This window comes from Notamacropus eugenii, chromosome 6 (assembly GCF_028372415.1).
Source record: "Notamacropus eugenii isolate mMacEug1 chromosome 6, mMacEug1.pri_v2, whole genome shotgun sequence".
In the NCBI taxonomy this organism is placed as follows: Eukaryota; Metazoa; Chordata; class Mammalia; order Diprotodontia; family Macropodidae; genus Notamacropus; species Notamacropus eugenii.
The window spans coordinates 299345945-299373912 of record NC_092877.1 but is presented as its reverse complement, the minus strand read 5'-3'; the positions used below and the strand labels follow the sequence as shown (position 1 = coordinate 299373912).

General features: G+C 37.0%; 1 protein-coding gene across 6 annotated transcripts in view; it reads right to left on the bottom strand.

Annotated features, from left to right (window-relative positions):
- NBEAL1 (neurobeachin like 1) overlaps nt 1-27968 on the bottom strand; it is a 183174-nt gene that overhangs the window by 99671 nt on the left and 55535 nt on the right. For 4 of the 6 annotated variants that reach the window (XM_072617327.1, XM_072617329.1, XM_072617332.1 and 1 more), the window contains exons 8-15: nt 26334-26419; nt 25180-25486; nt 14918-15024; nt 6346-6432; nt 4203-4286; nt 1623-1721; nt 957-1537; nt 279-411 (exon numbers count right to left, since the gene is read on the bottom strand). In XM_072617327.1, coding sequence (XP_072473428.1) covers nt 279-411; nt 957-1537; nt 1623-1721; nt 4203-4286; nt 6346-6432; nt 14918-15024; nt 25180-25486; nt 26334-26419 — 1484 coding nt within the window. The remainder of the gene's footprint in view (nt 1-278; nt 412-956; nt 1538-1622; nt 1722-4202; nt 4287-6345; nt 6433-14917; nt 15025-25179; nt 25487-26333; nt 26420-27968) is intronic. The other 2 variants (XM_072617330.1, XM_072617331.1) reach the window with 1 other exon arrangement.

The following is a 27968-nucleotide window of genomic DNA, read 5'->3' as shown; positions in this document are numbered from 1 at the left end:
CAGAATAAAACTGCAGAGTCACAATGAATTTTTCTAAAACTTATTAACAGTGGACTGAAAAGAGTTAATTTTCACTCAATGTCTTTCCAAGGAATTAATAAAAGGGCTGTCTGATGCCTAATAAAGCCAAATTAGGATAAAAATTACTCACACTGCCTCAGCATAAACAGTGCTAATTATGCATGTGAAAATTCAAAGAGCAGACAAATCTGTTTACAAATGCAGATGATGTATTCCTGAAATATAGGTATGTGAAAGCTGAGCTCATGGAACCTTACCCAGAGGGAGTCACAGAAACTGTGATCAGGAAGCACAACAGTTGCATACTCTCTCTTGGTGCACACAGCCACCACCAATACTCCAGAAGAAGTCAGAAAGGCTTCAAAGCCCATGCCACCTGCTGTAAAAAAGCTATTGAAAAAAGAAAACCAAGAGAAATATTTCAGTATAAATTATATTTTATTGTCATCGATCCCTATTAATCCTCACACAACTAAAAGGGTTTTGACAAGCTAATCCCAATTTTATTTTATTTTTTAGTGAGGGAGGACTAGACTTGTGATGTCATTGGAATAGGTGACACCAAAAAATTACTCCTTCCAATGTAAGTCAGCACCTGCTTTGCAAGTTATAGTCCTAGAAAATCACTTGGGTCACACTGGCCCAAGGTCACACTGGCCTATGGACACAAGGCCAGTACCTGTCAGAGGCAGGACTTAAACCCATGTCTCTTTGACTTTGAGATCAGTGGATCATGTTAAGGTCAGCAGTCTATACATTATGCCATGTTGCTGCTTTTTAATATTACACAATGAAAAGGCATTTTAATAAATGAATGGCTTAATAACTAGAAGCTCTCAAACTGATATATTTAGAATCCAAATGCCTAGGAAAGTGTGCCAAAGCATGATATGTACAATTAGTAAATATATTCAACAACTTGTATGAGTAAATACCTGTACAGTTGTTTTCTCTTCCCTCCCTTGTTAGAGATGCCAATGTTCAGCTGATCCTGGTCTAGGCAAATCCAAGCACTGAAGGAAAAGGCAGATCCTGGCCATTTCTGAATGGATGGTACGGAAATACCTGCCATACTATGAGACAAATTAAAATACTGCAATGCACTCTCTAAAGTTTGCTTGCGAGCCATTGCCAGGATTGCACGCAATACAGGAATGGTATAAGAATGGATCTTCTTGGATTCATCCGTTCTCAGAAGTCTTATTAATCTATGGAGCTCCTCAGAGCTCATTGACTGACTCCCCAAAGAACCAAGGAGAGCAATCAAGTTCTCAGCACAAGTACAATGAAGTGAAGAATGGGAAGCAAGGGTATCAATGATCCTGAGACCCATGTTATTATTGACACAAGTAGTTCGACTCTGTCTATTAAGAGAACAAATTCGCTTCAGCCAATCAGAGATGAATATCTGTAAGTCATGTGATTCTAGTTCTGCAAGCCACTGGATAAGCAGCAATAAGGGCTGGACATTGCTAATGCCCAAAATCCCAACAGATGTGTGGTCTCCTTCTACAGCCTAGGAAGAAAAATTTTAAGTTATAAATTCTGATAAGGTAGCAGTTTAACATCTACTAGCAAACAGAAAATTTTAAATATCTCACCATATTCATAAGTTCTTTTAGCAATTCCAATGAAGGTTGACCAAGGGATTTTAATACCTCATACATATGTGCATAACCAATTCGTTCTTTAAACACCTCCTAAAAAAAACACAATAGTTTAAGAACATTCATGAAATAAGAATGGACAGCAGCAGGCAGAAGCTGGAAATGGAAACAGAAAAAACTGTGTTCAAATTCTGCCTCCAATATTAACTTGCTCTATGACTATGAACATGTCACTAAGCCTCAGTTTCCTAATCTGTAAAATATGAATCATATCAAAAACACCTACATCCCAAACTGAGCAAGAATAAAATGAGACAATGTATATAAAGGGCTGAGAAAACCTTCAAGTGCTATTGCCAGTTAGTCATCAATGTTAAAGGAAAGTATATTCTTCCTGAATAAGTTATTTTTTTATACTCTGAAATATATAGTACTTACAAAAATATTTCTGAATTTCCAATTACTACACCCTACAAAAAAATCAAATAACAAAATATATGGTAAAATATAATCCACAATGTAGATCCTAAAAATTCAATTAGTTCAAAGTATAAATAGACTACTTTGGATTCTTTATTCTCTAACCTGGTCTTTACATAGCTGGCAAAGTAATCTTCCTAAAGCACAAGTTTAACACCACATCGTTCCCCTACTCAACAATCTAAGTTCAGACACTCTTGATTATCTATAGAATCAGTACAAACTCTTCTCTCTGACATTTACCACCTTCTCTATTCTAACTCTAGCCTACCTTTCCCAACCTATTCTGCATTAACCCCCTTTGCAGAGGCCAACCTGCTTTTCCCTCTCAGGCCTCTATGCCTATGCCAAGAACAGCTTCTTCCTCATCTCCATCTCCTAGATTTCTTAGTCTTCTTTCTATACGCCTCACCTCAGTGGCCACCGTTAAGAGGAGCCCTTCTAAAATGCTCCTCCATTGTCTGTACTTTTTCCTCAAATTATCTTGTTGGTTTACATGCTGTACACCCCAGGCTCCTTAAGGGTAGATCACAGTGCTTTGGAGAGTAGGTACTTGATAAATGTCTGTTGAACTCAGTCCTTTTTTTCTCCTCAACCTGAGTTTCTTCTCACTTTGAGTTTTCAAAGTAGGCAAAACTGCTGGAGACTCTCCTAGAAAACTGTCTCAGGTTGAAGGTGAGGCAGCTTAAACCAGTTCTCATAATAGAAGCAGGAGGTAGTGTCCCAACAACTTAAGAAGGTTCAGCAAGTAACTAGTCTTGTGGTCTTGAATAAATCATTTAATTTCACTGAGTCTGTTTATATTTAAAAAGTAGACATTGGTCTCAATGTGCTAAGATTCCATGATCTTCAGATCTGTTCTACATCCAGCCACGTAGCTAGCATTTAGGGAGATAAAGAATATACCACAACCTGACTACAATGCTATCTGTGGAGGCTATGCTGCAAGACTAACTTTATGATAACTTCTGGGGTGTTGGATAGAGCCCATGAGTGATCTACTTTACACCAAATACCATTTTACAGCATGGTCATGGCAAAGTTCCTATAAATCAGAATGCTAAACATAACATTATGGAAATACAACTATAGGGAATACAAAGTAAAAGAAGTATGAGGGTGAGATGAGGCTTTTGGATCCACCTGACAAATCAGTTCAGACAGATGTTTCTTGCAGAAGCTGTAATAAAACACTGTTTGACATTTAGAATTCTTCACAACTAGCCCCTTCTTACCGCTACAGGCTTCTTACACTTTGCATCTCTGAACAGACATAATGATCCAGCTACACTGGCTACTCATTGCTCCTCATACATATCTGACTCCAAACATTTTCATGAATTGTCCTCCATGCCTAGAAAGCTCTTCTTCCTCACCTCTACATCCCAACTTCCCTGGCCTCCTTCAAGACTCAGGTCAAATCCCACCTTCTCCAGAAGACCTTTCCTAGTCCTCCACTCATCGGGTAGCTTTACACTTTGCATACAAAGTTATTTGCATGTTATCTCCCCCATTGGAATGTAAGCTTCTTAGGAGAAAGAACTATCTTTTTGTCTTATTTTTTTTGTATCCCTAAAGTTAGCACTGTGCATGGTAGTAAGAGTTTAATAAATGTTTGTTAAATAACTACCATCTAACTTCCTGCTGACCCTAAATTATTTCATGATGTTCTGTCAACTGTGACTCCTTGACTTTTACTATGGAGTTGATTTACCTCAGTATGCTGTGTTTCTTGTATAGCACTTTGAGATACAGATAAGAAATGTTACATGGAAGGCCAGAAAAAACATTAGATTTGAAGTCTGAAGATGGAGGTTTATTTCCTGGTTTTGTCTCCTCATTAGCAGTATGACCTTCCCTAAATCTTATAAAATCTTAATAAATTTAATAAATAAATAATAGAAAATCCTCTCTAAATCTTATAAAAAGGGAGTGTTGTTTTGCCCTACCTCTTTCATGGAATTATTGTAAAGACTAAATAAGACTAAGTCAAAGTGCTTAACAACCATAAATATTATTACAAGTAATTAAATATAAATTATATGTGCTATTCATATAAATATTATTATAATTTTACAAATGAACTTAAAGCACCTTAGCAGCCGGAGATTTGTTCATCACTGCTGTCAGGGCCTGAATGGTAGATATAGCCAAACAATCCAACTGTTCTTGAAATACCTAGAATGAGAGAGAACACCCAATGTCTAACACAAACAAGCTAAAGCTTTAGCTCAACTGAAGCTCGGAAGAATTGTGTTCTTCAAACAGGGTGGGGAAAAAAATGATTATTGAACATGCATCACATTCCTACCCCAGTGACACAGACTTAAGGACATCATAACCTGAAAGAAAATTCACTTACTAAGCAAAAGAAAAATAGTAAGGCTTATAACAGGAAGAAGTCTACATTCGCATATTAAAGTGCTTGATGGACAAAATCTAAGATTCACTCATGCTTTTAATGGACAATCTCAATAGGGAAGGAAGTACAAAATGTTTAAAATCTATTCTGCTATCATTTCCACTTAAAATTATACTTTGATGAGTTTATTTTACCAAAAAATGTACCTAAAAACATAGCTGCTGTTTATAGACCCTATATTTTTAATTAATGATATAGTATTTCAGTATAAAAATCAACTAATCTTAACATGAAAGTAAATAATCATGTATTTGAAAATAAAATGCAGAATTTTAGACATCTGAGAAGCATGCAGACCTTGATGGTATATAAATGTTGTTCATACCTTTGATATTCAAATGGTTCAAGGCAAAAGTTCAATATTTTTAATAATAATAATAAACAAGTATCAAATTTTCGTTAATCATTACGCCATTTTAAAGAAGTAGATATGTTCATTTCGGTATAGTATACTTTATCAACAAATACTAGAAAGGAGAAGCTATATCAGTCTTAATAACAATTCTCAATTCTGAAAGCAGAGCATGGGGTTAATAAAGTTTAAAGAATTATCATACCTTAAAGCTGCTTTCAGGGATCAGGCAAGTCACTGAATTGGGTCTAAAACAGTTATACTACTGACAAATTGCTTTATTTTCCCTACCCCCAAAACAGTTTTGACAAGGAGTGGATAGTCTAAAATACTGCTGTTTTAGAGGAAGCTTTACACTTAAACAAGAATTCCAATCAGTCCAGGTCTCCATAAAATGAAATTGGACACTGACACCTTCCTATAGTGTCATTTGCATTTAAAGCAGAATATCACAGAATCTCAAAGTTGAAAGGTAACAGAATATTAATAATGTAAGGTAGGTCTTGAACTCTATTCCAAAAGGGCTAGTTAATGAAGAGTACAAAGGGACCTCATGATAAGGTGACTGTAGCAATGAGAAAGTCTATAACATATTTTAGGAATTAACACCTGCAAATTAATTTCAAAATTTTCCCTATGAGAAATATTACTCCAACTCTGAAATTCCATTTTTCAACCAACATTTTACAAAAGGATAATTATTTATCACATACCAGTAAATATGCACATTAGGACAAGATCAATATTAAAATACCAACTACTATTGTCTATCACAATCTAACACTTTAGAGACAAAAATTATGATAGACAAGTACATTCTTACATATCAGTTTTTCTTACTGAACTACAAAATGTTATAATAACAAAAAAGTAAGTAATGGATTTGCCATTTTATTCATTTGGAATTAAATTTTTAATAAAGAAAAACTTCAAGTTCTATGCTGGATTAATAAAAAGATTCTAGAGATCAAACTCTTCTCCCCTTCCTCCCAAATTCAGGATGTCCACTGAATGATGCTCACCACTTTAAAGGAAGCAAAGAATCAGCATATAAAATAACCACACAGATTCACAAAGCCCTAAGACCCCAACACCACAATACTTAGAAAAGAAAGCCAAAACCAGAGGAAAAAAAAGAAAAAAGAAATTAAATCACCACCAGGTTGATAGCATTGGTACTGGGATCCTATTCCTGTACTTATCTCTTCAAAACTGAAAAAAAAATTAAAGATGCAGACTATAACAATATTAAATATACTTTAAATTTTGAATTTTTTGTACTTTTTTAAATTAAGAAGCTCTTTAAAATATTACTCAAAACTGATAACGTTCAATATTGCAAACTCCTTTGGTTTAAGAAAAACTCCTTTTGTTTAAGATAATAGAGTCAAAGTACAGGAATAGGTATTCCCACTGACTATTTCTGAATTTGAGCTTAAGCAAGATGCAGACTTTGTAGATACCTGGTCCTCATTCATTTCTGTCAGTAATTTGTTGGCAAGATCTTTCTCGTTCTTGTCTGCCACCTTACTGTTAGCATTTAAAAATAGCTGTTAAAAACAGAGACAAGAATAATGGAGAAAAAGAGCATTAAATATATGAGCTACAAGCTGAAGTGTGAAGACTTGGATTAGATAGGTTTCAAATTCTGCTAAATTAAATCCAAGAGTACACACTACTGAATTCTTTCATTTTTAGAAATTACTTAAAAACTTCTTTAAAATTTCTGATTAAAAATTCTAATATTAATTTATATTTAAAATGTCCATAATAAATACAAATAATTTTTGCCTCAGAATTCAAAACAGCCGAAAAAACTTTCTATAATATAAGGAGTCAGTAGGGCGAATGAAGGCTTCAGGAAAAAAAACCCAACATATTTTTTTGAGGGGAGGGGTTCCACATATACAAAAAACCAATATACTAAAGACATAAAAGGTTTTGATTAGATAAAGGACCAATAGTTTAAAAAAACCCTTAAAAGAAACAATCCTTGAGATTCAGATACTCAAAGAAGGTCTAAAACAGTTTAGAATCTAAATATTAATCTACTAAAAAGATTCCGATAGTTATTGCTTCTTGCCACCTTGTATTTAATTGCTCTGGTCATTAGATACTGTCTAAAACAAATGCCTACAAATTTGCTTTGCAGAGTTCACATTCGTAATGTGGGGCAGTATTTTGTGGTGACAGCAAATAAGGGAAAAGGAATTAGCTATGCTATGCCAGTAGCCAACTTAAAAGGGAGAAAAAAGGCTAGAGGTTTTTACCCAAGCAATCATCTATGACTGAGACGTAGAAAGTATGCCCCTCCACACCTTCAAACACACATCTCTCAGGTAACTTCTCATCTCCTCCACAACTACGCTTTGGGATTGGGCTGGAAAGCAGTTTGGGGAGAAAGTACGGGGAGGAAAAATAAAAAGTTGAACAAAAAGATTACACTTAAGAGGCCTCCCTTTATAAAACCTTATGGCAAAAGTCCTGAGTGAAGTACTGAAAGATCTACTACAGTCTCTCTCTCTCTCTCTCACACACACACACACACACACACACACACACACACACACACACACGCGCACACACACACATATCTTTATACATAAACACAAATACTCTTTTTTTAAAGAGGTGATCTCAACTTTCAGGGCCATTTTAAAATTAGTAATGGAGATCTTGTAATTGGCAAGAGGGAAGAAAGAGTATTTTCCCCAAATCTGTCCAACTCAAAAACCTTGGAAAAAAAGAATTATGTACTAGATAGAGAGTAACTGAAGCCAAATTAACAAGTTAAAAAGACAAAAACATTTCAAAAGGTAAAAAAAAAAAACAAACCTCCATGAAACAACAACTTTATTGCTTGTAACTCCCACTTGGATTTCCTAACCCCAATCACTGGGCATAAACCATCTTCCCCTAGCCAGGTTCCCCCACAGTAGTGACTCATTCTAAAGTTTCCAGGGGTGGGGAACCTGCAGTCTCGAGACCACATGTGGCCCTTTAGATCCTCAAGTGCAGCCCTCTGACTGAATCCAAACTTCAAAGAACAAATCCCCTTAATAAAAGGATTCTTTCGGTAAAACTTGGATTCTGTCAAAAGGCCACACCCAAGGACCTAGAAATTAAGTTGGCAGAAGATTCCTCAACCCTGGAACGATACTCTTCCCTCCCCACCCTACTGATTTTTGCACTCAAAGGAAAGGGAAAGCAAGTGGTGGAAGAAGCAAACGATAGGGGACACTGCAAAGTTATCTAGAGAAAAAGTTTCTATGCACAAGGAAAAGAAGACTGGAAACTCAGCTAAAGTCAATATTCCAAGCAGGGACCCACACTGGGCCCCCCACTATGCAAACATGAGGATATCTAAGCCAAGAAGAAGGAAGGATGTCTGAATGAATGGATCAAAAAAGGAGAAGGAAAAGAAAAAAGAACCTGTAAGAAAAAGGCTAAGACAGAAAGTTCAGGGGATAACAACTGAATCTATCCCATACTTAAAAGCAAACAAACCAAAAGAAAAATTCATAAACACTGAAAAAAGAGGAAAAAATTCAAAGCAAGGTCAGACACAATGAACAAATCTTATGCTGCATAAGGGAAAATGAACTAAAATTTCATCAAATAGATAATTCTGCAGGCACCCCAGAAATCACTGAACAATAGAAAGCAATTGTAGATTGAGTTTCAACAAACACACTCGCCTTGTGTCAAGTACTGTTAAATGCTGAAGATACAGAGAAATCAACCCTGCTCTTAAGCTCACAGTCTAACAGAGGAGACAACAAGCAAACATTTAAGTACAAACAAGATGCATACAGGGTAAGTTGAACATTATACACATAGAGCAGGTAACAGCATTGAAAGGGACTGAGAAAGGCTTCTCACAGAAGGTAGGATTTGAGTTAAGACTGAAAGGAAGGGAGCAAAGCCAGGAAAAGGAAATAAAGAATTGTAGATATGGTAGAAAGCAAGTGAAACTGCATTAGGGAATAGGAATGTCTTGTGCAAGGAACAGCAAGGATAGTAGCATTGGAAATGAGTATAAAGAGGGCAATATGACCTGAGGAGAAAAAAAGGTGAGGGGTAGAGATATCAAAGTAAGAACTGAAAAACAGGGTTAAGGGTGGTAAGGCAAAGAGGAAAAATGGAATGATAACACATTACAATCAGGTAAAGGAACTTCAGAGAATTCACATGTAAGTGGAGCACGCTTGTGTGAATTTATTTGTCATTCAAAAACAAAGGGGTCACTTTGACCTGAGGTTAGGTTATGATCATTTCCAATTCTACAACCAGTTCCTCCTTGTTGGTGAGAAAGAGATACAGAATAGAATTTCTTCTTTTTAATTACATTACCTTTTGAAGGATTAAATTAATAGTTAGGCATGTCTAAAAAATTATTAGTTGTTCTGTTGTTGATGGAACAGAGCTCCAAGAGATGTCAAGATAACTAATATACCACAGCAATTTCCATATTTTGACACTGGACCGGGCTTGTGATCTGTTTCTGAACTCATCTATTTCTCCTCTCTTTCCAGCTAACATATAGCATCATGATAACTATTTCTGCGTCAACTGAACTTTGCCCAAATACTATCCATTATGCTTTACTACTTCCCCTCCCCTCCCCTCTGGCTCCTGGAGCTTGTCATGATTATAACCTCTCAAAAACAATGTTCTTCCTCCTCCCTCCCTCTTACTCATTATATTCCTTATGAATTAGGTATAACCTTACAGCGATATTTCACTCACAGGTCTCATCCCAAGGCTCAGTATTAACCATGAAGTCAAATTTTCCTCATTATATTAGGATCAATAGTTTATGTTGCTTATCATTTATGTCTGCATTTGTGCAGACAATTGAAAGTGTGGGTTTTATTACCAATTTTGTTCTTGGATTTTTTTCCTCCATAAATTTCTGAGAATCTCAACTACTATTTTCTCTTATTCCTGAAAGGTTGTTAGTATCTATGGCAGTGGTTTCCCAAGTGGGGACTCATGGCAAAACTCCTGGGGGCTCATGGCAAAACTCCAAAGAATATGTGATGAACAAGAGGATGGATTGCATCCTACCCTTCCTAGAATTTCCAATTATGAGGCTTGTTTTCAACACAACCACACTCACCTTATCCTTCAATACACAATCACTCTATTTCCTCCCTGCGAAAACTACAAATCACCATCCTTCTGAGCCAAGGATCACTCCCTAAGTTATAACCTTATTGCCAGTTGTGGTCACAACAGGAGGGGCCATTTGTCAAATTCCACTCCCTCACCCTGAGTTCACCTCAGGCAGACACCATTGGAGAGTAGACTCTCACATTCAGAGTAATGACCAGTAACAACCTGCAGAGACTCCTTTTTCTTTTGGGAGGGACAGAATGAGTCATGTAGGATGAGGAAGCATGCAAGGGTTGCAAAGGTTCACAGATCTCATTGTATTATCTTTTCCCCCAAACCTACCTCTCTTTAAAATTTCCCTACTGCTGCTGAGAGTACCGCCATCCTTCCAGGCATCCAAGTTCACAACAGTGTCATCTTTTGATCCCTCATTTTCTTTCACTCCATATGTTCATTCTGTTGCCAAACCCTACCTTTTCTACTTCTACATCTCTCTCATCTATCCTCTTCTCTCTATCACAGACACTTCCCATCCCTACCCCCATTCAGACCCTCAGATCTCACAATGGCTGTTGCAATAGCTTCCTAAATGGTCTCTGTGACTTATTTCTCCCCTTTCCAAATCTTTCGGTTTGGTTAGTTTCTCTGCCTCATGTCTCTCCCCATTCCAGTCCACTCTCTACTAGCTGTCACAGTGATCTTTCTAAATCACAGGTCTGAACATGTCACCTGCCCCATTCAATAAACTTCAGTGACTCACTATTACCCCCACAGAGCAAACATAAAATTCTACATGTGGCTTTTAAAGCCCTTTATAACCTGGTTCCTTCTGATCTTTTCCCTTCCAGTTATCCTGATCTATATCTTGCCCCTAGACCCAGAAAGTGAGACAGGTGACCTCTGAATAGTCTAAGCTGCACCACTAGGGAACCAACTGACCAGTTCCAGTTGGGTAATGCATTTCCTTCCTTCCTTAACTCCCTTCCATCCTCTCCTCCTCCCCTTTCCTTTGTTCTCATCCTCTCTTTCCTCTCCCTCTATCCACATAGGGTACCATACCCTTAACTTCAGGTGCTCTGCCCAAAGGAATGTAAATTCTGATGTCTGAAACCTACCAAGCTGTCTTGGAGTTTACAAGCTAGATTTCTTCTTAAAGACCATGCCTTAAACCTAATTCACTATGCTTCTCACTGATTGGCCAACAATAGGTCCCAGCTGAAGCACCAATCAGTGGTCACTGTTTGGGCCCTGATGGTTCACAGTGAATGTAAACAGTAATTATTTCAGTTTTGGTCAGAAATCTTGAGGGTCTTCCCCTCCCAGACTGAATTTTTTTAAATTAGCCAAAATTCCTTAGCTCATTTCTTACCTAGCCTTAATCACTAAGTGGTTATTGCCTCAAATAAACTGAGGCCTGAGAAATACACTGCCTTGGGGCCAAGGTCTCCCACTGCATCCAGGGTCATCTTCAGTCATCCTGATCTGTATCTGGCCACTGTATCCAGATGGCTCTGGAGGAGAAAGTGAGGCTGGTGACTTTGCACAGCCCTCCGCTTAAAACTTGCAAGTCATGGCATCACCATCCTGACGTCATAGTCCTCTTTGAGCAGGAAGGACAAGAAGCAACAACCACCAAACTCTATAATCCAGTGACACTCACTTGTTGTTCCTTACACAAGATATTCCATTTCCCAATTCTGAGCATCCTGTCTGCCTGGAATGCTCTGCCACCTCGTCTCTCTCTCTCTCCTGGCTTCCCTTGCCTTCAAATCTCAGTTAAAATTCCTCCTTCTGCAAGAAACCATCCTGATCCCCCTGAATACTAACACCTTACCACTGTGATTATCTACAATCTATCCTACGTGTTTCTTGTTTGGACACTGTTTGCATATTATCTCCTGTTAGACTGTGAGCTCCTTTTGCCTTTCTTTGTAAACCCCAGAACCTTGTAACCTGGCAGAATAAGCACTTAAATACTTGTTAACTTCACTTGACATCCTCCACATAGCTCAGTCGTCTCTAGGATACATGTCATGGGAAGATCTTAGCAGGTCAAAAATTAACTGCCTCAGTAACCCTCAGCAGTGAAAACTACTATTCACCAAAAACAAGTCCAATTTGTTCCTCCACATGAAAATCTATCAGCTACCTGAAAACAGTTATCAGGCCCTCTCTAAATCTTTTTATCTCTGGGCTAAATACTCCAGTTACTTCTATCAATGAAGTTTGCAGCATGAACTAAAGATGGGATCCCGACTGCTTTTCAGACTCTGAAGTTTATCAATGTCCATCTTAAACTTTCCAGCCCCCCTTAAAGCTGATGCTTTCCCTCTCAGATTGTCTTCCATCTACATTAAGTATACATTATATGTGAATTGTTTTTAGATTGTGAGCTTCTTGCAGGTAGGGAATGTTTTTTGCCTTTCTTTGTATCCCTATCGTTTAGCACAATGGCACAAGAAAAGCTAACTAAATGTTTCTTTACTAACTACTAATGTATAAATTTCTATGCATAGAAATAAGAATGAGATCATGTTAAACAAAAATCTATATAATTATTGTTACTACAATTATGTTAATTATGGCTTATCGTCTACTCTAACTTCAAGCAAAAAGCTCTATTTTTTAGAAATTCCTAATTAAAAGAAATTTTTGCACTACATATGGTTTACTGTAATCCTTTTTGCTTACATGTTGTGATTTAATAGTTTTCCTGGAAGTATGGTTGCTTAACAAAGTCTGGTAAATTTTCTTGTGAAGAGTGCAACAGGTTTTTTTTTCTTTTCTTCAAATTGCTACAAAGGTTTTGCCTCTTCCACTCTAAGATAGCAGCAGCTCCTATTAAGAGCTATTCTCCAGATTCTTATTTTCCAAACTGATGATCACCACTTCCCAAATGTCACTAACCAAATATCTTTAGGTTAATTATGGGAACCAGTTCCTCATAAGATTTACTACCCCTACCCACCAACCCCTAAAAAAAGTCCCTTACGTTTGAGCATTATTAGTATGTAAAGGATTGTCCATAGGTGAGATTGTTCATGTGCTCTAGGCAATCAGAAGTCAGAAAAGATTGCCCACAAACTCAGGGAGATATCACTTAGATAATCAATACTTGTAAATCTTCAAGAATCAACAAGACTTGAAGAGTAAGAAGCCTCAATGATAAGGATTATGATTAGAAGCAGAGTTTGGATTGTTTTGCTTTTCTAATAGTATAATCAGGAGCAATCCAGCCTCAGTCTCAATGCTTCTAAAAACAGCCTTTCATCCTCATGCAGAAATGGGTACTGCTCTTGGTATGGAGGAGCACTGCATAGGAAAAGAAGAAACTTTAGGGCTCAAAGGAGTGTTCACGTCAGCTGAAGTCTCTGAGAAGGCCATGAGAAACAGCTGCACTGTAAGAATTCATTATTCTTCTGAGATCCCACTGGTTATTTTTCATCTCAGCAAAAATTTAGTATCTCCCATAAATCTCCAAATAGGCTTTGTTTTCATTTTTAGCAGCACAGGAGGTAATGTTTACCACACAATTATTCATCTTGAAAGCTGCTAAAAATCGGTCAACAGAGAGCAGAGGCCTTTCCAACCCTTGGCATTAGCCCAACAAACCTCAAACAAGGTTCAGTGATCACTTATAAGGAACTTTAAGCAACTATTTTCAAACCCTTTTGCTAAATTATGGCCTTAGACAGTCAAGCATTTTAGCTTAGCCTAATAAGGGAGAATTTTTCACCCCTAATTTTTTTATACTTAAGAGTTTAGGTTTCCAAAAGCTGTCCCTCCTCTACACCAAGACTACTTTCTTCTCTGCATCAGTACTTTCGATCCCACGCCCTCCTATGTCTTTCATGACCTTTGTTATATCAATCAATCCCTCTACTTTAATATAGTCTCCCTCTGGGTCTTGGTTTCATCTGTCAGCTCCTCTCCCATTTCCCTAAATTCTTCATGTTCATCATTTCAAATACATCAATAGGCATTTGTTAAATGCCTTCTGTGTGCTAAGCACTAGAGTCACCATGAAAAAGGTGGAAAACATGCTTGCCTATAAGGAGTTTACATTCTAGTTGGAGAAACAACATGCAGACAAAATATATACCAAGTTAAAACAAAGTAATCTGGAGGTTAAAAGGAGATATCATAAACTGTAAAATTCTTCCAGGATGTGGCAATTAAGTTAATCACTAAAACTAGGAATTCTAGGAAGAGGAAATATACATTCCAGGCATGATATAGAATGTTATCATGAGACATGATGGTAAATAGAATATCACACTGAAGGAAAAGCAAATATATTATTTTGACTGGACTCAAAAGAGCATCATTATGGATATAAATTTTAATATTGTTAAGCAAAATATAGTTTCTGGCATTTATAATAGTATTAAAATAAGAAATACTAGAAAGAAAACTATTATTACCTTAAGAACTATATTCAAATTATTAAAACATTTATTACATAAAGTGTCTGGAAAACACATCATGTCATCAACATTTAAATGCACTTTACTTTGGTATGATGAAACTGATTCGTATGGCAATTGAAATGACCTTGGCCTCAGTCTTCTACCATTAGAAATACAGTTATAACTCCAGAAAGCAGAGACTAACAAGTGACTTCAGAAGCGCTTAAGATTTGTCCTAAAAGAAAATACCTACCCAAGAATTGAATATTCACCACAAAACTAAAAATTCTTCTCCAATTCAAAAAGGAAGCTGTACTTGTAAAATTCAAATAATGGTGAGTTTAATACATTCAATCATTAATATTCATAATGCTACAGCTAATCACAACTAAATTCTAACAAAAATTCATTATGCAGAATTTACTATAACAAACTCATATTTGAAGAGAATTATGAATGAAATGGCATCCTTCAAAATAGAAAAAAATTATATATTTTTTAAAACTACCTTGCAATTCTGCAGCAGTCGAATAAGATGCTCAAAGCAATTACTGTTAAGGAAAATGGCCTGTAGAACAGGCCTGTCTGTGCAATCTAGCATGGCTGTGATGGTATCTGTTGAAAGAAAAACAAAATCAATTAGCTAACAAACGATTTAAGATCTTTTAGGCATTTACTAAATTTATTCATGTAATTGTCATACAAACTTACCCAGGAGAAGGGAATTATATAATCATAAAGGATGCTGGATCCAGGGCTAGAAGGAACAATGCAGCCCTGAATTAAAATCTCTCATTTTACAGATTAGGAAACTGAGGCCCCAACACAATAAGTGACTTGACAAAGATTCTCAGAGGTAGTAGGCTTAAGAGGCAGAATCTGAACGTTGGTCCTCTGAATCCTAAGTCAATGTTCTTTTCCTCTTTGCCAGTCCCAAACCTACCTAAAGTATTAATTTCCCCTACAACATTCTTGACCTGTGGTCACCCAATCTCTGATTGAACTCTATGGTGATTGACAAGTCACTATTATCAAAGCAGCCTATTCCATTTTTATAACTAAAATTTTTTTTTTTAATTCTTCCTTATCAGGCCAGGCATCTGTATGCCCTTCCCTTACCCCCAAATTCCAGAAATCAGTTCCAATTCTGCTTCTGTCAGCCATGCAAAGTGAATCTAATTCGCTTTCCCCATATTCAAATTTACAATATCTGAAGACAGTGATTATGAATTAATAAACGAGCATTCATTACGTATGGAATGGATATCAAGTCACAAATCAAACAGTCCCTACACTAAAAGAGCTTATATTGTATAGAAAGAGACAACACGACACAAAAGTATCTATAAAACATATACAAAATAATTGGGAGGAGGAACAGGGAACAGGGAAGACTAGTTCAGTCCTCATATAGGAGGTAGTATCTGAGTTGAGTTTTGAAGGAAACTACTGATTTTATGTGCATTCCAAATCTCTTTCAGATAAAACAGGGACAGCGCTTTCAACCTGTCCTTGCACAGGACTGATTTAGAGTCTCCTCACATCATATCATGGTCAAATTCCTCTAAATATGTCAGTTCAGCTTTTTAACATTCTTCCTAACTGAGTTATCAGAAATAAACACAATACTCCAAATGCGCTCTGACCAGGGAAGAACAGTGTGACTAACAACTTCTCCACTCTGTACACTATATTTCTATTCATGGACCACATTAACTTTTCTGATGAACACACTACTGATTCATTAGTTTCAGTGTACTACAAACCCCTAGAATTTTTCCCCACACATACACTTCTCTCTAGCCATAATGCCACACTGTACCAGTACAGATAATCTTTTCAATCCAAATGTAGGACTTCACATTTATTCCTATTAAATTCTATCTTATTATAGTCCATTGTTGTTGCGTTCGTCCTTCATTGCCGAAGAAGACCATGCCATCAGAGAAATAATGACATGACTTGCACTTGACTTTATTTTGAGTGAGGGAGGGCTGTGCAAGGTCACCAGCCTCACTTCTCTTCCATAGCCATCTGAATCCAGTGACCAGATATTCATCAGGATGACTGGAGATGACCCAGGATGAGGCAATGGGGTTAAGTGACTTGCCCAAGGTCACACAGCTAGTGAGTGTCAAGTGTCTGAGGTGAGATTTGAACTCAGGTCCTCCTGACTCCTACACTGGTGCTGTATCCACTGCACCACCTAGCTGCCCCAGAAAGGAATATATAATTAATGGGGCAAACTATGCTTCGTGGCTTCTTAAGTAAGTTGAAGAATTTCAGCAATGGACCATTCAACTGATGAACCACTCTAATGATAGAAAGGTTCTATTTAGTTTGAAGGATATCAATTGAAGAACTGTACCTGATTCCACTAAGATGGAATTATTCCTGGAGGAAGAAGGGGTAGGGTCTCTCTCTCTGTCGCTCTCCCCCACAGACTGTATCTTTAGAGACTATACTGATAGGAGACAAAACATTCAGGTGGGAGAGTCACCTGAGGAAAAACAACTTTAGGGAGAATGACCTTTCAGGGGAGAGAGAAATGACAGTTATGGACTCTACGAAGCCACTGATCCCCAGAGTTAATCTGGGAATTATACCTAAAGGAACTTCATGAAGGCTGTGCAATAGTCCATTATGCAAACTTGTCAAGATCATATTTAAAAATAAATTTATTACTTATTTTTAGCATTCTTTTCCTTTTATATTTTGAGTTCCAAATTCTATCGCTTCCAGCCTCTCTTCCCTCTCTTCTTCCTGAGATGGTAAGCATCTGGTATGGGTTATACACGTATGGTCATGTAAAACATGTCCATATTATTCATTTTGTACATGAAGACCGGGACACTCCTTATTTAAAAATCTGTTTATGACAGAATTAAGTCTATTCCAAGTTATTTATTGGTTTTCCAGTTTAAAAAATTACAACTGCAGCCAATTCTCACTTTATGTAAATTTGCATTACACAAGTACAACTTTTCATAAAGAATTCTGAAAGAAATTTACATTCCAAAAAACACCTGTTAATTTAACTGTACAGCATTGCTCACTAGCGTTCTCTCTCTCTCTCTCTCTCTCTCTCTCTCTCTCTCTCTCTCTCTCTCTCTCCTCTTGCCCCTCAGCTGGCAGCCTCCCACCCTCCACCCCCACGAAACAAAATCTAAAAAAAAAAAAAACCTTCCAAATGGAAGCAAAAGAACAGACATATATGGAAAGACCCCTGCCACTGTCAAGCCCCAGATCAGGAGGTTGGTTTTAGACATCCCACACCTAGAGAGGAGACCTGCCTCACTCCACCCCTCTGCATGGTTGGTCTCACCATATCTACTATCCTTCCATACTGTCTGTCCTTGGTTCCCATGTGTTTGCCACTAGCATATTTCTCCTCTTAGTTCTATCCAGGCCCCCATGCGTTCCTCCTCCTGTTCTTCCTTCTCTGTCCCTGGCCCCCATGTATCCTTGAATCATATGCCAACTACCTCCCTCCATAGGCAGGACCTACTTCCTGTCACCTTCTCCAAGTCCAAGGGCAAATTCACATTACATGAAAATCACTATATAGAGAGGTCTGTGAAGTATAAAGGTCTTCAAAACCTCTACAATCCACTAAAGTATGTACAATTCATGTAAAGCAAGAACTCTGTGTGTGAGACATACATACAACATACATGCATATTGAAGATATGCATATGCACACACACATATACATATATGTACATATATATCAGGAACTCCCCTTCTGTTTTCACTGGGGGGGCTCTATAGTATACTCTAGCTGTTACATTATTTTTCTTTCTTGGTCTTTTAATCCTTACCCCAAAACTCTCCATCATATTTTCCCTGCCCATAAATTTATTGATTTCTACAGAACTGTGTATTTTTTTGATATATGTTACTAACCCTGTGCCATCTATAAAAAAAATTTATTAAAGCAAAGCATACCCTTTTATCCCTTCACTGTGGTGTTCAACTCAGAAGTGTCATTTCATACACTGGTTGCATTTACCTCTTTACATTAAGACAGCAAGTTAACAAGCACAGATCAAAAAAATTGACATGAGAAGACTCTCACCCACCCCACCTTGGCAGAGTTGGAAGATCCACAAAGTGTTGGACATTATGCATATTTTCAGACTTTTTTCAAAATATTAATCAGTTATGAAATTTTTTCCTCTTCTTTTTCATATTTTTGTCTTGAAAATAATTGCGATATGGGATGGTTCTCTCCCTGGGAGAAAAGGGAGAGATACTAAGGGAAACTATGATGATGGAAAAAAAAAGACAAAAAACTTATTTTTAAAAAAGATAGAAGAGAAGTTGGAACTCAAAGTTTTAGGAACAACTGTTGAGTACTGTTCTTGCCACTAGGAAATAAGAAATACAGGTAAAGGGGTATAGAAAGTTATTTGGCCCTACAGGACAAAAGAGAAGATGGAGACAAGGGCAGAGAGGGATGATAGAAGAGAGAGCAGATTGGTGATAGGGGCAATTAGAATGCTCGGTGTTTTGGGGTGGGTGGAGGGGACAAAAGGGCAGAAAATGTGGAACCCAAAATTTTGTGAAAATGAATGTTAAAAGTTAAATACATTTTTAAAAAAAGATAGCAAATTAATTTTGTGTAATGCACATATTTGGGTATATTTGGGCAGCTGGATAGCACAGAGGATAGACAGAGCACCAGGCCCAGACTCAGGAAGACCTGAGTTCAAATCCAGCCTCTGATAATTACTAGCTATGTGATGCTGGGCAAGTCACTTAAGCCTGTTTGCCTCAGTTTCCTCATCTGTAAAGTGAGCTAGAGAAGGAAATATCAAAGCTCTCCACTAACTCTGCCAAGAACACCCCAAATGGGGTCACAAAGAAAAAGACATGACTGAAATGACTGCCCATGAGTATCATTACTACCTTTTCCCCATGAACTTTCACCTGTAAATTATTAGATAACCTTCACTGTTATTCTTCTCTCTACGTGAAACATGTTTCTCTCTATGTCCTACTATATACAGCCAGCTTAGCATCAACTTAGGGAATTTTTACCCTTTGTCTTCCATTCTCAGCCCCAAGTTTTCTTGACCAAAAAAGCATCATCAATTAAATAATTTCTTCTCAATATTCAGTGGATGTAATCCATCCCAAGCCAAAAGCCCATCATTTCTCTATCTTGAGCCACGGGCCGGGAAAGCTTTATTTTCTAGACGTTCTTGTCTGTTGTTTTGGAAGTAGTGATGAAACCACCATTTCTGCCCCCAAAACCCTCAATTTGCTTCAGAGGACTTCATAATGCCTAGAAGATTCTTGGTGGCTTTCCTCTTTTGATAATATTTATCCTGTGATTTACCCAGAAATCACAACAAGCTGCTAATAATTATCCGGTTTGAATCTTAGGAGGCTCTATATCACATACCAGATATACTACAAATTTTAAGGATCTGCAATTTCATCAATGTGGATACTCCTAACAACGAAAACTATAATCTCTCTTATAACTTCAAGAGTTGCTATGGACAAAAAAATTCATCTCAAAGGCAATCCAGTAATATGTCACTCCAAACTCAGATAAACATACTAGAAATAACAATGATAATACTAGGAATAATTGTATTTTTATTAACTTTGTATACAAATGTCTACATTTCTATCAAAACAAGTCTAGCTTTTTTAAAAAAGTGGTAAATTATTTGCCCATTTTATTTTGAGACCTTCAACTGAAATCAGGTGAGGTAAAGAGAAATTATGACATACCTCCAGTATATCAAGGGCAGTTTAGAAGAACAGATTGTGAGGGTGGAAAGCCTACTTCCTAACAAAAACACCACAGAATACAAAGATTTTGCTTTAAAAAGAAAACTCCTTCATATCATTCTACAAAGAGAAGGTTGGCTGTCTGAAACTGAAAGCAGTAGCTGAACAAAGTCACACTCGTATTTTGCATTCATACTTTATTTTGCACATTTATCTTTGAATACATAAGAACTCTCTCTTCTAGTCTATAAAGTTTCCTAAGAGAAACGATTTTATGAAGCATTTTTTCTTAGTAGACAGTACAGCACCCTGCCAATAGTAAATACTGGAAAAATGATGGTTGAATAAATGAACCAATTTCTGATCTTATAACTCTTGACAGATTAGTGAACAGAAAAGCAATATTAACAAGGAATAATAAAGCATCTGGCATTTTCAAACAGCTGTGAACGGAATGTAAGAAAATGAAATCTAAGTCTGTTACAAGTCAGTAAGAAAAGACTACACAGTTCTTATACATTAGCAGTTTTCTTTTGCATTATATTTTTACATTAGTTGTATTTTTTTTGGTCGGAAGAAAGTGGAGGCCCAAAGAGGTGAAATGAAGGTCATTTCACCTGCCAAAGGTCAAAGAGGTAATATCATACTGAAAGTCTGAGATATAATCCCAAATATCCTAAGCCCTAAGCTCTTTTCACTACAGCCAAAAAACCTGGATTCTAGGCTTCAAGTGTGACTCTCACTTTCTCCCCTGCCTAGCTCCATTAGCTTTCCAGCAGAAAAAAATGTAAAATAAAATGCATGAGACTATATTATGTTTAAAGAATTATATTAAATGTATAGTAGTAGGGAGTGGACAGAGCCAAGATGGCGGAGTAAAAAAAGGGACTCACATGAAGTCTCCTCCAAACCCCTTCAAATACCTTTAAAAATGATTCTAAATAAATTCTAAAACAGTAGAACCCACAAAATGAGAGTGAAACAAATTTCCAGCCTAAGACAACTTGAAAAGTCAGCAGGAGAAGTCTGTTGCACCAGGATGAGAGAGAAGCATAGTCTAGCACAGGCCACACCAGTGCAGACCAGGTCCCAGTAAACCCTGAACAGCCCTCAGGGCCAGTCAATCACTGGTAGCAATGGCAGTTTCCAGAACTCTCAGCCCACAGATCCCAAAGATAACTTAGAAGGGCAATAGGAAGGGGTTATCACACCTGGGTGAGAGTGGAGCACAGTCTAGTGCAGGCCACACCAGCACAGCCCCAGCCCCAGCCCCAGCCCCAGCCAACCAGGGGCAGGCCTTCAGAATGACTGAATCAGTAACAACAGTGGTTACTTCGGGCGCTCTCACCCACAGACACTAAAGGTGTCAAAAAACTGGTCAGGAGATTACAGGACTCTTTTTGCTAGAATTAAGGCAGGACTCTTGCTTTGCCCATACGTACAGCATGTGGGTCACTGTCCTGGGTGGTGGTCCCAAAGTGAAGAAGGGCACCAGCACAGCAGAGTTCGTGGCCACAATAGAGAGGGGACCCTCCTCACAATTCCAGGGCAGAAAGAATGCTTGCTATCACTCATAGACCAGAGCACAGGCCAGGAGAGTAGTAAACACCTCTCTTTAGATCATACCACTTCGGAAGAACTGAAAACTTACAGGTCCCTAGAAGTATCTCTGAAAACAACTACATAAAATCTCTGAAGCTTGGGACAGTGCACACTCCACCCTGGAAGCTGAGCCCTACTTTAACAAAGAATTAAAACTCAAGTAATAGGCTAGAAATAGGAGCAAACAACAGGAAAAAAAATTCTGAAGATAGAAAGTTACTATGCTTACAAGATTAAAATACACACTTAGAAAAAAAATAACAAAGTCAAAGCTCCTACATCCAAAGCCTCCAAGAAAAATATGAATTGGTCTCAGCTCATGGAAGAGCTCAAACAGGATTTTGAAAATCAAGTAAGAGAAGTAGAAGAAAAATTGGAAAGAGAAATGAGAGTGATGCAAGAAAATCATGAAAAACGAGTCAACAGCTTGGCAAAGGACACAAAAATATACTGAAGAAAATAACTCCTTAAAAAACAGACTATCAGTAAACAGACCATAGAAAATACTCCTTACAAAACAGACTTTTACCAAATGGTAAAGGAGGTCCAGAAAGCAGAATTGGCCAAAAGGAAAAGGAGGTCCAAAAGTTCACTGAAGAAAATAATTCCTTAAAAATTAGAATGGAGAAAATGGAAGCTAATCACTTTATGAGAAATCAAGAAACAATAAAACAAAACCAAAAGAATAAAAAAATAGAAAACAATATAAAATATCTCACTGGAAAAACAACTGACCTGGAAAACACATCTAGGAGAAAAATTTTAAAATTATTGGATGACCTGAAAGCCATGGTCAAAAAAAGAGCCTAAACATCACCTTTTAAGAAATTATCAAGGAAAATCGTCCTGAGATTTTAGAACCAGAGGGTAAAGTAGAAATTGAAAGAATCCACTAATTACCTCCTGAAAGAGACCCCCAAATGAAAACAGCCAAGAATATTATAGCCAAGTTCTCAGGTCAAGGAGAAAATACTGTAAGCAGCCAGAAAGAAACAATTCAAGCATCATGAAGTCATAGTTGAGATAACACAAGATTTACCAGCTTCTACATTAAAGAATCAGAGAGTTAGGAATATGATATTCTGGCAGGCAAAGGAGCTAGGATTACAATCAAGAATCACCTATCCAGCAAAACTGAGTTTATTCCTTTGGGGGGAAAAATAGACATTCAACGAGACAGAGGATTTCCAAGCATTTTTGATGAAAAGACCCAAGCTGAATAAAAAGTCTGACTTTCAAATACAAGACTCAAGAGAAGCATAGCAAGATAAATAGAAAAGGGAAATCTTAAGGCACTTAATAAATTTAAATTGTTTACAATCCTACATGGGAAAATGATATCTGTAACTCATAAGACCTTTCTAATTATTAGGGTAGTTAAAAGGAGTGTATGTGTATATACACACACACACACACACACACACACACACACACACACACACACACACACACACAAGAGGACATGGGATGAGTTGAATATGAAGGGATGATATCTAAAAAATAAAATTAAGGTGTGAGAGAGGAATGTACTTAGAGAAAAAGAAAAGGAGAGGTAGAATGGGGTAAATAATCTGACATTAAAAAAGGCAAGAAAAAGCTTTTACAGTGGAGGGGAAGAGGAGGGAGGTGAGGGGGAATGAGTGAGCCTTACTCTCACCAGAATTGGCTCAAAAAACAAACACACTCAATTAGGTATGGAAATCCTTCTCACCCTATAGAAAATAAGAGAGGAAGGTGAAAAAAGAAAGGGATGGAGGGGGATGACAGCAGAGAGGGCAGACTGGGGGAGGGGTGGTCAGAAACAAAATACTTTTGAGGGCAAGATGAAAAGAGAAAGAAACTAGTATAAATAGGGGGGTAGGGAATAGGAAGGAGGGAAATACAGTTAGTAATAGTAACTGTAAAATTTTGAATCAAGTTTCTCTGATTAAAGGTCTATTTCCCAAACATATAGAGAAATGACTCAAATTTATAAAGATAAGAGCCATTACCCAACTGATAAATGATCAAAAGATATGATTAGTTTTCAAATAAAGTAATCTAAGCTATATATAGCCATGTAAAAAAAAGGGTTACCCTAACTCACTACTGGTTGGAGAAATGCAAATTAAAACAATTCTGAGGTACTACTTCATGCCTATTAGATTGGCTAAATGAGACAGAAAAAGCAAATGGCAAATGTTGGTGGGGATATAGGAATAATGAAATTATAATGCATATGGAGTTGTGAACTGATTCAAACATTCTGTAGAACAATTTGGAACTATGCCCAAAGGGTTATAAAACCATGCATACCATTTGACCTAAAAATACCACTACTAAGTCTATATCTCAAAAGAGATGAAAAACAAAAAGGAAAAGATCCTGTATATACAAAAACATTTATAGCAGCTCTTTTCTGGGGGCAAAGAATGAGAAATCAAAGGGATACCCATCAATTGGGGAATGGCTGAACAAATTGTGGTATGTGGTTATGATGGAATACTAATATACTATAAGAAATGACAAACAGGATGCTCTCAGAAAAACCTGGAAAGACTTATATGAGCTGATGCAAAGTGAAATGTACTGTGTATAAAGTAGTGTGTAAGTAAGATGATCAGCCATAAATGACTTGGCTATTCTCGGCAACACAATGATCCAAGACAACTCTGAAAAATGCAACCCATCCCGCAATCCATCCCCAAAGAAAGAACTGAGGGTGTCTGAATACAGACTGAAGCATACTTTGTTTTACTTTGTTTTTCTTGAGGCTTTTTTTTTGTCTGTTTTCTTTCACAACATGACTGTTATGGAAATGTTTTGCATGACTACACATGTATAACCTATATCAAATTGCTTGCCTTCTCAATGTGGGAGGGGGAGGAAGGGATAGAATTTGGAACTCGAAGTTTAAAAAAAATATGAATGTTAAAAATTGTTTTTACATGTAACTGGGGAAAAATAAAATATTAAAAAAACCCCTAAAAATGATGATAATGAGCTCTTTTAAAAAAATAAATGTATAGAAAGACCTCATATATTATCACTTCAAAAGAGTCAGCAACCTTTGAAATTAACCCACAAAACTATTTTTATATACTCTTTCATAACATCAAAATTTTTTCCTTCTTTCCCATTTTATTTTTTTCTATGTATAATTTATTTATGTATAAAGAAACCACTTTTTACTTCATGAGGAGAGTTGGGTTTTTATAGTACTGCACAAATTCAGGGGAAAATTTCTCTTTTAATTCATATTTCTTATGCATAAAGAAACCACAAAACAAATTAATTTTACTCTCAGTTATTCAATTCAAATTCCTAATACACTCAAGGTACTTTTATTACCTATAATGTCCTTATATTTAGAAAAAAAATAGATGTATACTATGAAAGATATAACAAAATAAAACAAGAAACACTCTTTCTAATACTCACTCAACATCTGGATCTGTAGTGTGATGAACCGGTTCTCCCACTGTCTTGACTTCCTGTGAGGAGGTAATGCAGAGTGGTCTGAGTTCAGCAACTTGAAGTAGTTCTCCAAAATGGTGCTAGTGTCCACTTGCCGCTGGTCTGAGCTGCTAATAAGGAGGATGTGCACCACTTCTGTCAGGCACTTAAGAGTTAATTCTGCCTTTCTACTCACTTCCTTAGGATCCCGATCATCCCAGGAATCACAATCAGCCAAAACTCGAAGAAGGACTTCCATAGTAGCTGGTGAAATTGCTTGCAGAGCATTCCTCTGAAACCCACAAGACAATGATCAAATCTTAATATAAAATTATTTTGCCCTTTATAATTGAAGTACTATCTTTTTATCATTGTTATGAGCTCTACTTATTGACTACTTAAGCTCAGGAATAATTTGTATTTGTCCACTGAATACTAGGGCTCTGAGTCTCCTCAGGAGACAATTCCTCACAGGAACCAAGGATTCTCATTTGTACTAAACATTCAGTTGAGCTTAATTCTGTAAATGACTTCTGTCTGAGGCTAGGGTAGAAAGTTGCCTAATTTATCAACATCTCTGGGTTCTAACGCTATTCCTTCCTTCCTATTTGTTTCTATCTACCTCCTGTAGTCTTCCTAGTTTCTGATCATTTACCTGAACATTGAACTACATTATCTCCCTGACTCACACAATATATTCAGCAACTTTTCCTACCCAAATGTCTCTGACCCACTACTCCTAACCTTGCTATTTGCGCATTAACAATTGTGACCCAACTATCTCCTAGCACCTACTTGTCCCTCCAGCCTATGCCAAAGAATCTTATACCCAGAGCTACCAACTTCCCCACAGTCTAGTCTTATAGAAAGATAAACAATATAATTATTACTGAAACGACATGAATAGGAAGTAATTAGCATTACCAAGTGCTCAAAAATTACAAGTATTCCTTCCCAGTACCACTACAGATCAACTTCCTGGACAGATGACAAAGCACAATCAGTTATCAACTTTGACATGGGGATAAGACTCTATGTTCAATTAAAAAAAAAAATTATTAAACACCCACTTTATGCAGATACTATGATAGCCTTTAAATATGTAACATAAACTCTTGCTTTTTTAATATTTTCCTCACCTGTCCACCAGTTACAATGGCTCCAAAGAGATGTAACAGGCAACATTTAAGGCTTTCCTTGAGATGTTCACTTTCCTGGAAACACTCTACAAGTGAAGTAGAGAAATCAGTTTATATTTCAGTGTTCTTCTTTTAATTATATCTCAGTTTTTAAAAGAATATGACAAGGTTGAAATAATCTGTTGCTGGATCCTACCTTCAATATAGCTTGCTTTCTAACAGTATCAGTAAGGCATTATAATTGTTATTTCATCAATATTAATAAAAATGACACGATCAAGTCTTCAAGTAGGTTCCAATACAGAAACCAAATGTGTACATAGTTGAGACTCTCAAATCTATCAAAAGATCATTATTGTCTCTTTCCTTAATGGTATCTATATAAATTAAGTGCAACTAGTCTTTGAAGTTTTCAGGGTGAACAAACATTAAACTAATTGTTGCCAAAATAGTGAATAACAGGTAAGTGAATAACAAAATTGAAATTCAGTATAATTCACTGTTCTGAAGAAAAAAGCTTTTGCTAAGTTGTATTTATACAGATAACAGAGATTTCTGGTACCCAGGGCAAATCCAATTGGGATAGGGGTGAAAATGTCAGTCTGTTCCACTTGGCTGCAATGACACAGCATTGATCAGCTCTCAGGAGAAAGAAGAGGGAGGCAACACAATCCGAATTGTAAAGGAATTGATACATATCAATAAACTTAACTATATATTAGTCACTATACTTGGCATTTAGCATGTAAATATTTACATGAATAATACTCACAAATGGCATAATAATAAAAGGAGATGAAAAGATAATTCCCAAAGAAGGAAATACAAAATATTTTTAAACTACATAAAGAGTGCTCAAATTCCTAAATAATCAGAGAAATAAAAATCAAGGCATTGTTATAACACCCCTGACACTAGCTAAAATGGGAAAAAATAGCCAAAAAAAACCATACAAGTAAATATTGATAGGGCTACAGATAAACACAAATTCTGGTACAAATGTTCATGAGAGGAATCCAGAACATGGGAAAAGGGCAGCATATTAGAAGCCCACTTCCTCTCCCCTTTAAGCAGCCCAATTAGTTTTTTAAAAAATGTACCACAAAGAACAATGATAAAGAAAACAAAGGAGAAATAGTGGAAGGTTCCCCCTTGAGACCTAAACTATACTCAAAAAGTGGAATAATTCTGTAGAATTTCTGAGCAGATACTAGACTGGGGAAAAAACAAGAGCAGATCTAGAAAAGAAAATAGGGTTCAATTACTACCCAAATGTCACAGAACGAAGCATCCAAACAGCTCAAGACTGGGCTCCCAAGAATCCCTGCTGGAGGCATAGCAAGAGTGCAGGCATGCTACATTAGCTGCTATGGTCCCACCCAAGACACAGTCAAGAATTCCTCCAGCTTCCAGGAAGCTCACACCCAAACCACAGCAAGAAAAAGTGCCAGGGCAGTGCCTGAGACCAGTCAGTCTCACAGATTAGGACAGAGCCAATTCCCTGTTTTAAACTATGAAAAGAAAAGAAGACAGAAGGTGCCAATGATGAGACTTAAGTTAAGCCACCAGGAATCAAACCCCAAAAATTCATGAAGAAGGCAGAGCCCAGTCTTAGTCACCACATTCAAGACCTAG